Below are 13884 nucleotides of genomic sequence, written 5' to 3'. Positions count from 1 at the left end.
ACAAGTTGACAGCTAAAAGGAAATGAATTTGTGAATGAAATGAATATATATATATATATATATATATATATATATCTATATATTAAAAAACCAAAAGATTGAGTTTTGAAGGTGGCATTATTTTATTTTATTCAAAATAATAAAATCCAACATAATTATCTAGTCAGCAAAAAAAACACTAATGGAGTTAAATTAGTATACGAATTAAAATTTCAAATACAAAGTGATGAATGTTAGTTGTAAAAAACAACAATAATAAGGATTGGAATAATTTGTCTCACTCAGATAGCATCAAATATCATATAGGAATTAATACTGATTTTTATTTTTATTTTTTTGTAGCAGGTTCTTCTCATAATAGAATGAAAATAATCATTTAAAAAGGTGTACAAGAAGTAGATTGTTTTGAAAACAATAGCTTAGAATATCTAGAATATCAGTCAACAACTTATTAGAACGATATTTGTAAGAAAACTTGGAGCACAGAATTGAATGATAATCCAAGACATCAAAATATCATGACTTTTTCATGAGTGCCGAAGCTTTTGTTGTACAACTGCAGATTGCATGTTAATCCACATTGTGTATCCAAGTGTGGTTGGCAATTTTCACATTGTTATTTGTAACACAAGGTTTATGTCTGTGATTTTGACATGTTAGAAGATGCCAATCATTCTTTTAGGTGTCCTTTGACATCTACTTGGTAAAACTTATAAATAAACCACATGTCAATTGTTGATTGATAGTGTGTTGTATTGTTCTACTTGTCGCAATCTTAGTAGGTAGTTTCACATACAAACATACATCACCATTCATCTCTAGAAATGTCCTTCAATGGCTTAGAGTTCACAAAATAATTGTTTGAAGATGTACTTTACTCAACAATAATGACCAAGTCTACACACGTAAAAAAAAATCCTCAGTAAAGTTCTTAAGTGGAACCACGCATTGACACAGTAAATATACATGATTTGGTCAAAGAAGCTCAAAACCTTTTTCCATACCAGCAATTCTTTTTGGAAGCTCAACTTGCTAAAGGCAAATCTTTGTAGGATCTTTGAAAGTAATTTTAAATGAGGTGCTAAATGAAGCATTAAATATGTATCACATCCCTACTTGATATGCCAAAAACTACTGGTTTTGTACTTGGATCTTCACCCTGACCTGTAACACCATATAGCAACAATTAGATGAAACTTCCATATTGCTATATAAGTCATTATGCCTTTTGTTAAATCCAATGTGGTTAGAGATCTACTAAATTATACTTGATACTTTAAAAGTGAGTAGGTTTTTATAGTTCTTAATAATTGAGCAATTTGACAATCTATTGGTATTTGTACTAAAATATGTTATTATAATTAAGCCATATGTACACATGTGTGTGCACATAAATATTTACATACATATATACATAAATAAAATGTTGTTTTGATATACTTAAGCAATAAAATTAACCATATTTACAAAAATAATAATCTTATAGACTGATTAATGACAAAGGAATATTGTTGCTTTGCCACAATCATAATATTTGTGTTTTTGTTACCCAAATGCCAGACACAAAATCATCATAAAAATACCAAATGCCAAAGTGGCGAAACTACAAATGCACAACCACACCTTTGAATGAATTCTCTCCAACAAGATAATCCAAGTTAATCATTGAATCATGGTTTCTTTCTACTCAATCCCCCCCATAGTGAAGGTTTGGGAGGAATCAAAACAATCCTAATCCCTTCAACAGACTGGGCCCCATGTACCCCGAAAAGATAATATCTTCAACGCAATTCCCAGTCTCAGACACTATCATGAAAAGAAGAAAATCGTTCATATAACTTATCGAAGTGGAGCAATGCAAGTTTCAATCAGCGAAGGGTGGCCTTTAAACTTATCAGGATAGAGAGAGAGCTTCGTGATGCTTTGACTGAATGGAGTTGTACGTATTGAGGCACAAATTCGTGCTGCAGCAATAGGATGGTGAGGTAAGGATGGATCTCCAGGAAGGTGCAGTGCCAGATTCTGGCACTTCAGCACTGCCTGCTTTTTCCTGAAACGATCTTCTCCGTCAAATCGACTTGGAGAAGTGAGAACACATGGCAAACAGGAAAGCGCGCGCGAGAGAGAGAGTGAGTGAGTGCTTCCTGCAATCTGTCGATATCCGAAGGGACGCACAACCCGAGGTAGCTTTCAACCACCTCGAAAGGATATCTGAAGCTAGTTCCCGACATCACGTACGTGTGTTACTGAGCGTGTGACAATGACGTGGGTTTCTAGTCGACTGGTGTTCACGGAGCATCATCGTGTGGCTGTTGCAGCGCGAGAGAAAGTGAGCGAGCGCCCAAATGTTAAAATTTTGCCATCGGACCACTTAATGAGTGCAATAACTTCTTTTTGCTTTCGTTTCGTTTTTGGTGTTCTTGTTTTTGTTTGTGTTGTTTTGTTGGTGTTTTTTCACTGTTCTTGTTCTTTTTGGATCTCAGACATCTTTCACTGTTCACGAATTGATTCTCAAGTAAACACCGGCAAGACGGCTCGCATGATCACCACCCAGATTCCCTGATAGCTTCCACGCAACTGCTAACGCAACTGCCGTAGGAACAATCATACCGAAAGAGTGGACGCTCGGAGGCAGTTTCTGAGCCATCATGTGACATCGTTCCGTGCGTGAAAGCAGCACAAGATCAGACAGACGTCCAGGACGCTACCGAATGGCCACCACACACGTCAATTGCGGGACCATCAGAGTGGGGCACATATCATAGGGCATGGATGGAACTCAACTTTCGAACCAGATGCTGCCAGACGCTGTTGCAGCAAGAGCTACCAGAATGCAAAAAGTGGACAGGGAAGGCCCCAAGGAGCGCCTTTCATCTCATCAACAGCTGTTGAAGACCCAGTGCTTGCAAGAGAACAGCACCAGAGCTTTAGTACGAAAGAAACCTGTGATGGGCGGGGGTCTCGGCGGCCGCACAAGGCGGCAGCCTCTCGATCAGCTTTCCCTGCAGCCCACCATGCTAGCGACGACGACGCCGACGCCGACACAGATCCGGTGAGAACCTGTCATGACAGATACCCTGGTTGACACCCTGATTCGTGTTCTGAAATTGAGAACCTCTTTCCCGGGTATACAGCAGGTTGCCAGCTCGCGCAGATAATGGACGGTGTGAATGAGGTTAAATCTCATCTGTAGGAATAAACATCACTGTGCGTGTGTGTGTATTTATCATTAAATTTATGAGTTAATTTAATTTAATTTAAAATTTTTATTCCGACTTTAATGAAAAAAAATTCCGACTAGATTATTCCGTAGTATAGAACTAAGATTCAAAATGCATAATTAAAAAGAGAAAAAGAGAAAGAAAGTAAGAAAAAAAGGGACTGAATTTTTTACATATTATTGTAGTACACACATCTTAATTATGCTTTTACTTTAAACTTTAAATCCTTGATAGTGTATCTTTTAAAGGTAGTTCATAAACATTTATCTTTGAATTGCAGTTAAGTTGTTTAAGTTTCATAAGATACAAGTAACATACGATGATTGGTAATTTATTGGAGTACTCAATAAATTGAAAAGCACTCCTTTAAGTCATTGAAAATTGAAAAGCTCAAGCAAAACTCGGTAAGTTTTGATAATTATATTAATTTTTTAAATTTCAATTTAAATGTTTTTAAACCATTGCCTTAAGATTCTTAAATTTATACAATCTACAACATTGAATATATGACTTTTAACTAGCATCTACAACTTCTATGGGAAGCATTTGACATTTGACAACTTGTGCTTTGTAATCTCATAACTTTAAAATATTATAATATTAAAGAGTATTAAAATAATTACTAATTGACAAAAAATACTTTAACAAAAAATTAGATGAAATGAAATGTTAACTATAAGGTTTATGTCCTTCTAAAAGTAATAGTACTGAGAAATACATTGCATCATATTCTTAGGTAAAAATGATGTATTATTTAAATGTCCAAATATATTTGCTTGTAATTTTTAAAACTCTAGTTGATATTTTTTTTAATAAAAAAACTTTATGTATCTTAATGTATAGTTATAAATACTAGTAATAATGTATTGATTTAAATTTTTTGGTTATGTATTTACAAATTTGGTACTAAGAGATTATACTTATTAATATAAGCTTTTGGCATAGCAATAAAGAATTATTGCAATCACCTAGTCTTATAGTATTTAATAAAATTCACTCCAAATATAAAAAAATAATATTTAAATAATGATATTAACAAAGATTTGACCAATTCAATACAATTGAATGTTTTTAAGTTGAAAAAATATTATTAAGAATTCTAAACTTAAAATTGATTTTTTAAAAAGTTTTTATAAATGAAGCTAAGTATCATGGATACACTATATAGAAGACCAAACAAGAAGTTGAACATAAAAGTTTCAACAAGAAAGCTAATAAGAACTTGATTAAACTAGATAAGTATATGATCAATACTAAGAAAGATGAGTTAAAACTCCAAAAGATGTGTTGTCAAGAGTGAGGATTCCCTCAACCTCGACTCCAATATATACTAGGTATTAGGAAGCTTCTTGAGAAGTTTTTAAGTTGCTTGAAGATGAAGCAACTCTAAGAAATTTCTCAAACAACTTCCTTATTCCTCTTAGAACTTTCTAGAATCTATTTGAATTTTTGCTTGATTCCAAGTGAAGTGTTTGCCATCTCAACAACTCTACAGAAACACCACTTGCAATGCATGTTATCTTATATCCAATAGAAGGGACTTCTCTATTTTCTTAATTTTTGTAAATATCATAAATTATTATAAAAATATGCAACAATCATATCTTATTTTGTAATCAATTTTATGTTAAAAAATCAAAAAAACTGTAAAAAAATCATTGCTATATTTGTAGCAAAAAAAGAAAGAAAAAGATTGGAGTTAAATAGAAATAAACAATTATTGCACGTACACACATGTAAGAGCTTGTTGAAGAAGACTTTAATTAATCAATATTTTGTGCACATCAAAGGGAGAATTTACAAAATTGGATACAAATAAATAAATAAATAATATATATATATGTATATTTAAATAAAATTAAATGTTAAATAGGGATAAAAATTAGATACAATAAATTAAATAAATAAATAAATATATGTATATATATAACATGGAGATAGATAGGAATGGGTAGATAGATACAACGACAGATAGTTGTGCGGTGTGCCAAATGGAGATAAATGAACAAAGGGATTCCAACGTGGCAAAACCCAAAGAGAGAGAGAGACATCGCCCTACAAAGAGAGAGCCACGCCCTCTCATCCCACTTCCATCCCAATTCTCCCTCCCTCCTCTCGCCTCTTCCTCTCGCTTCCCACGCTGCTGCTGTAATCGACATTGTGATTGCGTTGCGAGCGAGGGAGTGAGTTAGAGAGTGAGTGAAGAATCTTGTGTTTTTGTTCGAGGTCCACTGGATTCAGTTCTACTCGGAAGCAGTGAATTTGTCATAGAATAGAATCCTGGGAACCATCCCTCACCCTGGGCTGTTGCCATTCTGCCTCGCCAATGCTACCTGCAGTTTCGGTCTCCGCCATCTCGTTATTTTTTCACTGTTGGCGCTGCGAAGCGGCTCAGCGGATTCTGCGCTAGTGGGTTGTGTATAGTGAGTGATCTGTGCAAGGGTCGTATCAGCAACTTGTAGTGCGCTTGTTGCGGGATTGCGGCTACTGGATGCTTTAGGAGGTGACGTCGTGTTGAGGACTCCTTTGGTCGACGTGCAATGGTCATTTTGCGGATTTCCTGTGTCGTGAGCTCGGGATATTTTGTTTACCAGCTTCGACAATAGCTGTTTAATTGAGAACGTGACCTTGCACAAATATCTTGGTTTTCAGTGAGTTTTGGTGCACGATGATCTGAAGCTTGGTTCTTTGAGGCCGACGGCTGGAGATCGAATTCCTTCGAGTTCTACTAATTTCTAGTTTGCGACGTTCATTCTCTTCTACATTCTAATCGTTCCGAGAGAGGTGAAAGCAGGTCTGCGAGCCGCGGTGACAGAAAAAAAGTTGATAAAAAAATAAAAATATATGGGGCGATCATATTGGCTCCTCCGAAACCGATGGATGATGATGGCAGCTGGGGTGTGGATTATGTGCTGCAGTGGGGGCTCATACCTCTACGCAGACTACTCCGGCGCCATCAAGGATAACCTTCACTATGACCAGGAGACGCTTGACACAGTCGCCTTCTTCAAAGAATTGGGCGAGAACGTCGGTCTCCTCTCTGGTATCCTCTACGACGTGTGGCCCTTGTGGGCTGTATTTCTCCTCGGCGCTTGCCAAGTGAGTTCAGGCTATCTCAAAGCATACCTCTCTGTGTCAGGAGCCACAGCATCTCCACAGCCGTGGGCAATGTCACTCTACCTCGGCATTGGCGCTAATGGCCAAACATTCTTCATCACCGCCGTACTTGTCTCCCTCGTAAAGCGGTTCCCCATGTCGCGTGGGATGGTGATTGGAGTCATGAAGGGTCTCGTCGGGTTAAGCGCCGCTGTGTTGTCACAGTTTGCAAAGGCAATTTACCCGCAACACTCCACCTCGGACTCCTCCAAGATTATCTTGTTTCTAGCTTGGTTTCCGGCGTCGATCGTTGCGCTCTCCTACGTTTTCTTTTCGTTCCAGCCAACAGAGGAACGAGATAAGGATGGCAACTATATTGATCCAGAATGTGAGGAAGATGAGCCGCTGTTCTTATCAGTTATTGCAGGTTCCATGATATCTCTTGCTGCATTCTTGCTGACCATCATCATGCTGCAAAATACAGTGCGGCCGTTTCCACAGTTGCTCAGCCTTGGCGTTTGCTTTGTGATGCTTACACTCCTCCTATTTCCGCTCGGAGTCGTCTATATCTCAAGGATCAACACCAGCAGGTCACTAGGTAATGGCAACACTTTTAATGCCATGGCGTCTCTCTTGCCTGCTCCATATGCAAACAAACCATCCACAGTAAGTCCACCTTCGGTGCATCGATCGGATGATTCCTACGGCACATTTTCTCGCCACAGTACTCCCAATCTTGCGCGAGTTGACTCATTTCAGCGCCAATTTCCTGCTCGGGGCGAGGACCACACCGTTTGGCAAGCGCTTTGCAACCTCGATTTTTGGCTTCTGGTGGCCATATCCATGATTGGACTCGGCACAGGCCTCACCGCAATCGACAATGTTGGCCAAGTGGGCTCATCGCTGGGATACTCAGAGGCCTCAATCAATTCCTTTGTTTCAATGGTCTCAATCTGGAATTTTCTCGGTAGATTAGGAGCAGGCGCGTTATCGGAGTTTGCATTGCACGAGAAAGGCCTTCCCCGATCCCTGTTTATCATGTTGGCGCTTATGGTTCTCGCGCTTGGTCACACAATCTTAGCTGTCTCTTTCCCCGGTGCCTTGTACTTAGGCATAGTGCTAATTGGCTCGAGCTTCGGTGCTCATTGGTCATTGATCCCCACCGCAACTTCGGAGCTCTTCGGGCTCAAACATTTCGGCACACTGCTCAACGCGGTAACAATGGCGAGCCCCCTGGGGTCGTACGTCATGTCTGTCCACGTCGCTGGGTTCTTCTATGATGCAGAATCACAGAAGCAACACCCATCCAGACAAACCAGCAACTCCCTGATTCGCAGATCACTGCAATTGCTGCGGCCGATGAGAAGTCTAATCGCTGACAAAGTCTCTCTACAGAACCAAAGTAACATGTCCTGCACCGGCGCTGTATGTTTTCGCCTGACGTTCTTCATCATGGCCGGGGCGTGTGGTCTGGGCTGCATCTTGAGCGCGATCCTAGTAGCAAGGACAAGGAAGTTTTACACGGAGGTTGTGTATGAAACCTGCCAGTTGAGGAGGGCCTGCAGCGTGAGTAGGAGTCGTCATAACGACACGGAACAGCCATCCGACTCAACCGAGTCCGTTCCATTCGCATCAAACGTTACAACTTAGACTTAGCATCCTTTTTCGCACTGCAACTCTTTTCCTGTTTTTGTCTTTTTGTTTACAGCAGAGGAAGTGGTACCTTCCAGAATTCAACTGTCGGCTCCGAGTACAGCGAAACTTGAGAGGATACAGTTAACGCTCACTTTTTCCATAACTCGAATCTTCCACACGCGCTGGTTGACGTCAAATGGTGCAACTAGGGACCGAAGTGTTCGATGCTTGCTTGGTTCGATGGCAAAGCCGATGCAGCGATGCGCAGAAACAACCTCTTGGGGTGATTGGGCGAGACCTGAACAAGAGTTTTGAGCACTCGGGGAGCGCGAAATTGACTGGAGGTGATCGTTGCGTAGATGATCACCTGCGACCGCGCCTTCGACATGGACTGAGAATCCGAAGCTTTTGTGATTTCGTCGCAGAATGAATTGCTCCAGGTGCTCGTGCGGCGGCGGCAGCGGCCCATCGTCGGTTGAACAAGCCATGGCGAGAGTATCTGTCGGTAGAGTCCAAAAAAATCAACATGACATGTGCCTGCGGCACGAACGTGCCTCGTTTTGTCCGTCACGATGGCTTCGACGATGTGGATAAAATGTAGATATTGGTGGTATCGATCGTGAGGGCTACCATGGTTTTGTTATCTTGCTACGTGAAATTTCAATCAAATTAAAAATTAATTGAAAAGGATTTATTTCGTTAAAAAACATAGAACATTCAGGTTGGAAAAATTTGGAATAACTAAATCCAACTTTAAAGTGTCATTATTTATTTATGAATTTTATGTTGATAAATCTATTTTATTTTTAGTTTTATTTCTGTTTTAATCAAATTAATGATATTGTGGTATATACCAATGGATATACAAAAGATATATCTTTTATTTCTTTTAAGTAAATAAATATATAAAAGCTTCATTTTTGCTTTTATATATATATATATATATATATATATTATCTAACTAGGAGCTATTTGACAACGTTTTGAAAGACCTCCAACACATGTCCAACTTGAAGGAGAGATGTCTAATTTTTAAGACAATCTTCTTATAGTATATTGGCAATTAGTTTTGATATAACAATGAAGCAACCATATTTTATTTCCAATGTGGGATTGGAGTTGTTCCTTGCGATAAGCATATGTATTGATGTTTGTTGTTCTTGAACTTCTTTTAATTGTACCTTCATTGTTGTATGTAGCTTTAATAAAAAAATTGCTAATTTTTTTGTTAAATAATTATTAAATTTTAAAAATTTAAAAATATCAAGTTTTTTATGATAAGGATAATTAGTACAAAATGGTGTTTCTTAAGTAGAAAAATATGCCATATCATTATAAAAAAACTTTGCTAATAGCAAAAGAGTTGTTCAATCATCTTAATGGTAATTGATGGTACATCTCCAATACTAGTTTAATACTTAATTAACATATTCCATTTATCCAACAATTTACAGATGAAAAGCCAAAGATAATTTTATATCTATTTTCAATATTTTAAAAAGAATTATCCAAAACCTCAATACAAATTGAATCCCTCTATAAGATATAATATCTTTTTGTAATCTATAATAGTAATAAATATTATCAATGAAAAATTTAGTTTTTTATATTTTAATTTATTTATTTATTTTTACTAGTGATGGATTTTATACATGGTACAAAATGTGCCATCTTAGTGAAATGATTAACTATCACAACTGTAGAGACATAAGAACTTGAAATTAGAAGATCCATAATAAAATCCATAAAAATAAAAGTTCATAGTTGTATTGGTATAGATAGTAGGTGGAATAATTTGTAAGGATAATGTTAAGGAGTTTTTGATCTTGAATAAACATCATATGATTGTACAAAGTCTTTAACTACCTTCCTCATTTGATGCCACCAAAAAAATTTCAAGAGAATTTTCAAGATTCTTGTTGTATCCAAAATGGTTATTTTTAAAAAATTATGAATAGTTTAATGAACTCTTAATTGAGCTTCAATATCAAGGGTATCTATTATAATTGTTACTTTAATAATATGAATAGATAAAAATAAATAAAAATAGATTAATTTCATAATACCTTTTAGAAAAGCTTCTTAAAAGCTTGTTAGATGGTGTTTTGTCTTAACATATGTTTGTAGTTGATTGGTAAATTAGAAACTTGATTAACAAGCTCACTATGTGGCATTTATATAAAAAACTTGCTTTGCAAGTTAAGATACAGATCATGCAAAGTCAATATATTTTTGGAAGTCCTATAGAATGTTGCTATATAGATCTTAGGTAAATAGTATATATAGAGATAAGAGTGAAGCCTTCTTTACTCTTATCAACTCCTTTTTTGCTTCTAGTCTAGTTTCAAAAGTCTCTAGTTTCCTTATCTTTTGGCAATAGCCATTTCAGTTTCTTTTTTAATATACATGTCTCTTTATTTTTAATTTTTCATATTTCTTTGAAAGAGCATCATTTAATTATTTTCTTTTATTGAATACTTATCATTGATAAATTGAAAAGAATGCACTTACAATATTAGAGCTTTGTTTTTTGTTTTTTTTTGTTTTTTTATTAAGAGTAGATTATTCTTTTTCTTGATAAGACTTAAGTGTATTAGAAGTTACAAATTACCCTCTTTTAAATTGATATTGTCTTCAATTTTTTTTTTCTTTGTTTTTAAGTCTTTTCTTTTATTTGTCTTAAATAATATCACATATCTTTTCTTCTTCAAGTTTTATCATGCCAAAGTTTTTTGAAATAAATAGTACAATGGCACAAGTACAAGAGTAATTAAAGGAATTAATTCTTGTGATTTTTTGAATTTCGATATGAAAGTCACACAAGTGCACTTTAATGCTATTATAATTCAATGACAATGTCAACATCTTCTCAGCACATACATTTAGAAATAGAAGATATGCAGATTGATGAGATATGTTTCAAACCTGTTATTGAACAAAAAAAGAATTATCATTATTAAGATGGATTGTACTTGTATTGTGAAGAACCTAGGTACATTGCTTAACATTGTCCAAAGAAGCAACACAACTACAAAATGAAAAGTACAATTGTCAAAGAAGATAGTATATCAAAAAATGATTTTGTCTAGCTATAATAGGAACTATGTAGCTGGAATCTTGTACAATACCTAGTGAAGGTCCTATTCTTTCTTCAAAATCCTCTTCTTATTTTATAATAAATATTATTTTAGGACTTAAACATTACAAAGCCTCTATCTTATTAGATTTAAGAGCTTCAGTGCATTTCTTAGATAAAGAATTTTGCTAAAAGATATAGCATATCTTTAAAAAAGAAAACTAAACTTGTTCATATAGAAGTCATAGATGGTCATCTATTGTCTTTAAAAAATATTATTCATGAAACCCTTCATATAGAAGTAATAACTAATGGTCATAGTAGCTTTGTAATATTTAATATCATTAGATCTCCTTTCAATCTAATTATTTTAGGTTTATCATGGCTAAAAGAATATAATCCAAAAATACATCGAATTTCTTATAGTCTTGATTTTTTTTAAAGTATAATTAAGAGTATAGTTGATCAAATAAAAAGTCATAAGTCTAGTACAATTAAACTTGTATTTGTAAATGCAAGAGCTTTCTTGATGATACAAAAGAAGGATTTCCTTGTGTCATCTATGTTGCATCTATTTCTAATGGTGGAAAGATTTAAATTTGTATTTCAAGCCAATATGAAGATTTTCAAGATATATTTGAAGAGAAGAATGTAGATATTCTATTAGAACATCATCCCTATGCCTACTCAATTGATCTTTAAGAAAGAACTCAATTGCCATTTGGACCAATTTATAGTTTATTACAAAATGAATTAACCAGACTTAAGGAGTGTATTGAAGAAAATGTGGCCAAGAACTTTCTATGTCATTCCAAATCTTGAGCACGAGCTCTAATTTTATTTGTAAAGAAAAAAAGATGGATCATTATAGATGTGTATCAATTATTAAAGACTCAATAGAATCACCATCAAGAATAGGTACCTTATCTTTGATATTTGGACTTTTTGATCAGTTGAATCAAGCTAAAATCTATACAAAATTAGATCAACAAGGAACATATAATCTAGTATGCATCAAAGAAAGAGATGAATCGAAGACTGTATTTTGAACAAGGTATGGATATTTTGAATATAACATCATGCTTTTTAGACTTACAAATGCACCAGCACCTTTTCAACATCTAATGAATGATATTTTTTGAGTTTTTTTATATGACTTTATTGTCTATTACCTAGACAACATCTTAATATATTCTAAGAATATAAAAGAATATGAACTTCATATTTTTCATGTGTTACAAAAAATAAGAGATGTCAGACTCTATACAAAAAATAAGAGATGTCACTGATAAAAAAAAAAATATATTCTATACTACTCAAATCAACTTCTTAAGATACATCATTTCAAATGATAGACTTATGATGGATTTTAAGAAAGTTCAAATTATTATGGATTTACAAATCTCAAAAATGATAAAAAATATCTAATATTTTTTGAGACTTATCAATTATTATAAAATCTTTATTAAGAACTTCTCTCAAGTTGTAGCTCCACATTTGTCTTGTGAAGACAAACTTCAATAGAATCAAGAAGTAGAAGGAGCATTTGAAGCTTTGAAAGCAATCTTTATTTTTGTACTAATCTTGTATTTTTTTGACTTTTTTAAGCCATTTTTTATGGAAATAGATGCATTAGACTTTGCTTTGAATATTATATTATCACAAATGGGAATAAATGATAAATTTCATCCAATAGCTTTTTATTCAAGAAATTTTTTAGGAGCCAAGATCAACTACAAGATTCACAACAAAGAACTTCTTTCAATTGTAGATTTGTTTCAAGAGTGGCACCATTATTTAGAAAGTGCTTTTAATCTAATTATTGTTTATACCAACTAAAAGAATCTTAAATATTTTATGTCAACATATATTTTGAATCATTTCCAAGCTTGTTGAAGTATGTCTTAATTAAGATTTGATTTTAAAATTACTTATTGACTCAAAAAATAATAAGATTTATTAGAAGTCTTTTTTAGATATTTTTAATTTGCACCAAAAGAAAGAGATGCATCTTTTGATTAATAAAGATTAATTTGCTTGAAGCTTGAATACTTTCATTTTTGAGTAATAAAATCAACATTGACTATTGATTCAACTTTTGTCATGAAAATTTAATCAAGTATGTCCTCTAATCCTCTTGTTCATGATATCAAGAACCTTTCTTCTAAGTCTCATGATACTTCCAAGTTTGAGTTCAAAAACAACCTATTCTATTTTGAAGGATGCTTATCTATTTTAGAACGAGAAGCACATTTACATATTCTTTAAGAATGTCATGACTTTTCAGCGATTGGATATTTTGGATATAACAAGACTTTAGAACTTACATCTAAAGTTTGTTGGTTGTTACAAATGTGGAAGGTAGTGAAAGACTTTTTTCAATCATGTGATATTTGTTCAAGGTCAAAAATTCCTCGTCATCGATCTCACAGATTTTTTCAACCATTATTCATTCCAGAATAATTATAGTCTTTTGTTTCTATGGATTTTATCACGGATCTTCCAATTTCACATTCTTATGATTATATATTCATAATAGTAGATAATTTCACCAAGATGGCTCACTTTGTACTATGTACAAAAACTATTACAAGTGAAGAAACAACCAAGCTTTTTATTGACAACATCTATCGCTATCATGGATTGCTTAAGGATATTACATCAGATAGGAGAATTCAATTTGTATCAAGATTTAAAAAAGTATTTTTCAAGATTCTAAAAGTAGATATTAAACTATTTAATGCTTTCTATCTTCAAGTTGATGGAAAAATAAAGCGTGTGAATCAAGTTTTGAAGCAATATTTGAGGTATACCATCAACTACCAAAAAGATGATTGGACAAATCTTTTGCCATTT

The 13884-nt window shown here is 34.4% G+C and overlaps 1 protein-coding gene across 1 annotated transcript; it reads left to right on the top strand.

Moving 5' to 3' along the window:
* Nucleotides 1–5283: 5283 nt before the first annotated feature.
* On the top strand, nucleotides 5284–8784 carry LOC112286470 (protein NUCLEAR FUSION DEFECTIVE 4). Its single transcript, XM_024528382.3, has one exon. The coding sequence runs from the start codon at nucleotides 6066–6068 to the stop codon at nucleotides 7965–7967; it is 1902 nt and encodes a 633-aa protein (XP_024384150.1). The 5' UTR covers nucleotides 5284–6065; the 3' UTR covers nucleotides 7968–8784.
* Nucleotides 8785–13884: the final 5100 nt, after the last annotated feature.

The sequence above is a fragment of the Physcomitrium patens genome, chromosome 9 (genome assembly GCF_059467195.1).
Source record: "Physcomitrium patens ecotype Gransden chromosome 9, ASM5946719v1, whole genome shotgun sequence".
Taxonomy (NCBI): domain Eukaryota; kingdom Viridiplantae; phylum Streptophyta; class Bryopsida; order Funariales; family Funariaceae; genus Physcomitrium; species Physcomitrium patens.
The sequence above is the reverse complement of the archived record's forward strand: the minus strand, read 5'-3'. Positions and strand labels throughout refer to the sequence as shown.

Bases quoted from the DNA above. Each gene is read 5' to 3' on its own strand.
- LOC112286470 (XM_024528382.3), top strand. From the start codon at position 6,066: ATGGGGCGATCATATTGGCTCCTCCGAAACCGATGGATGATGATGGCA.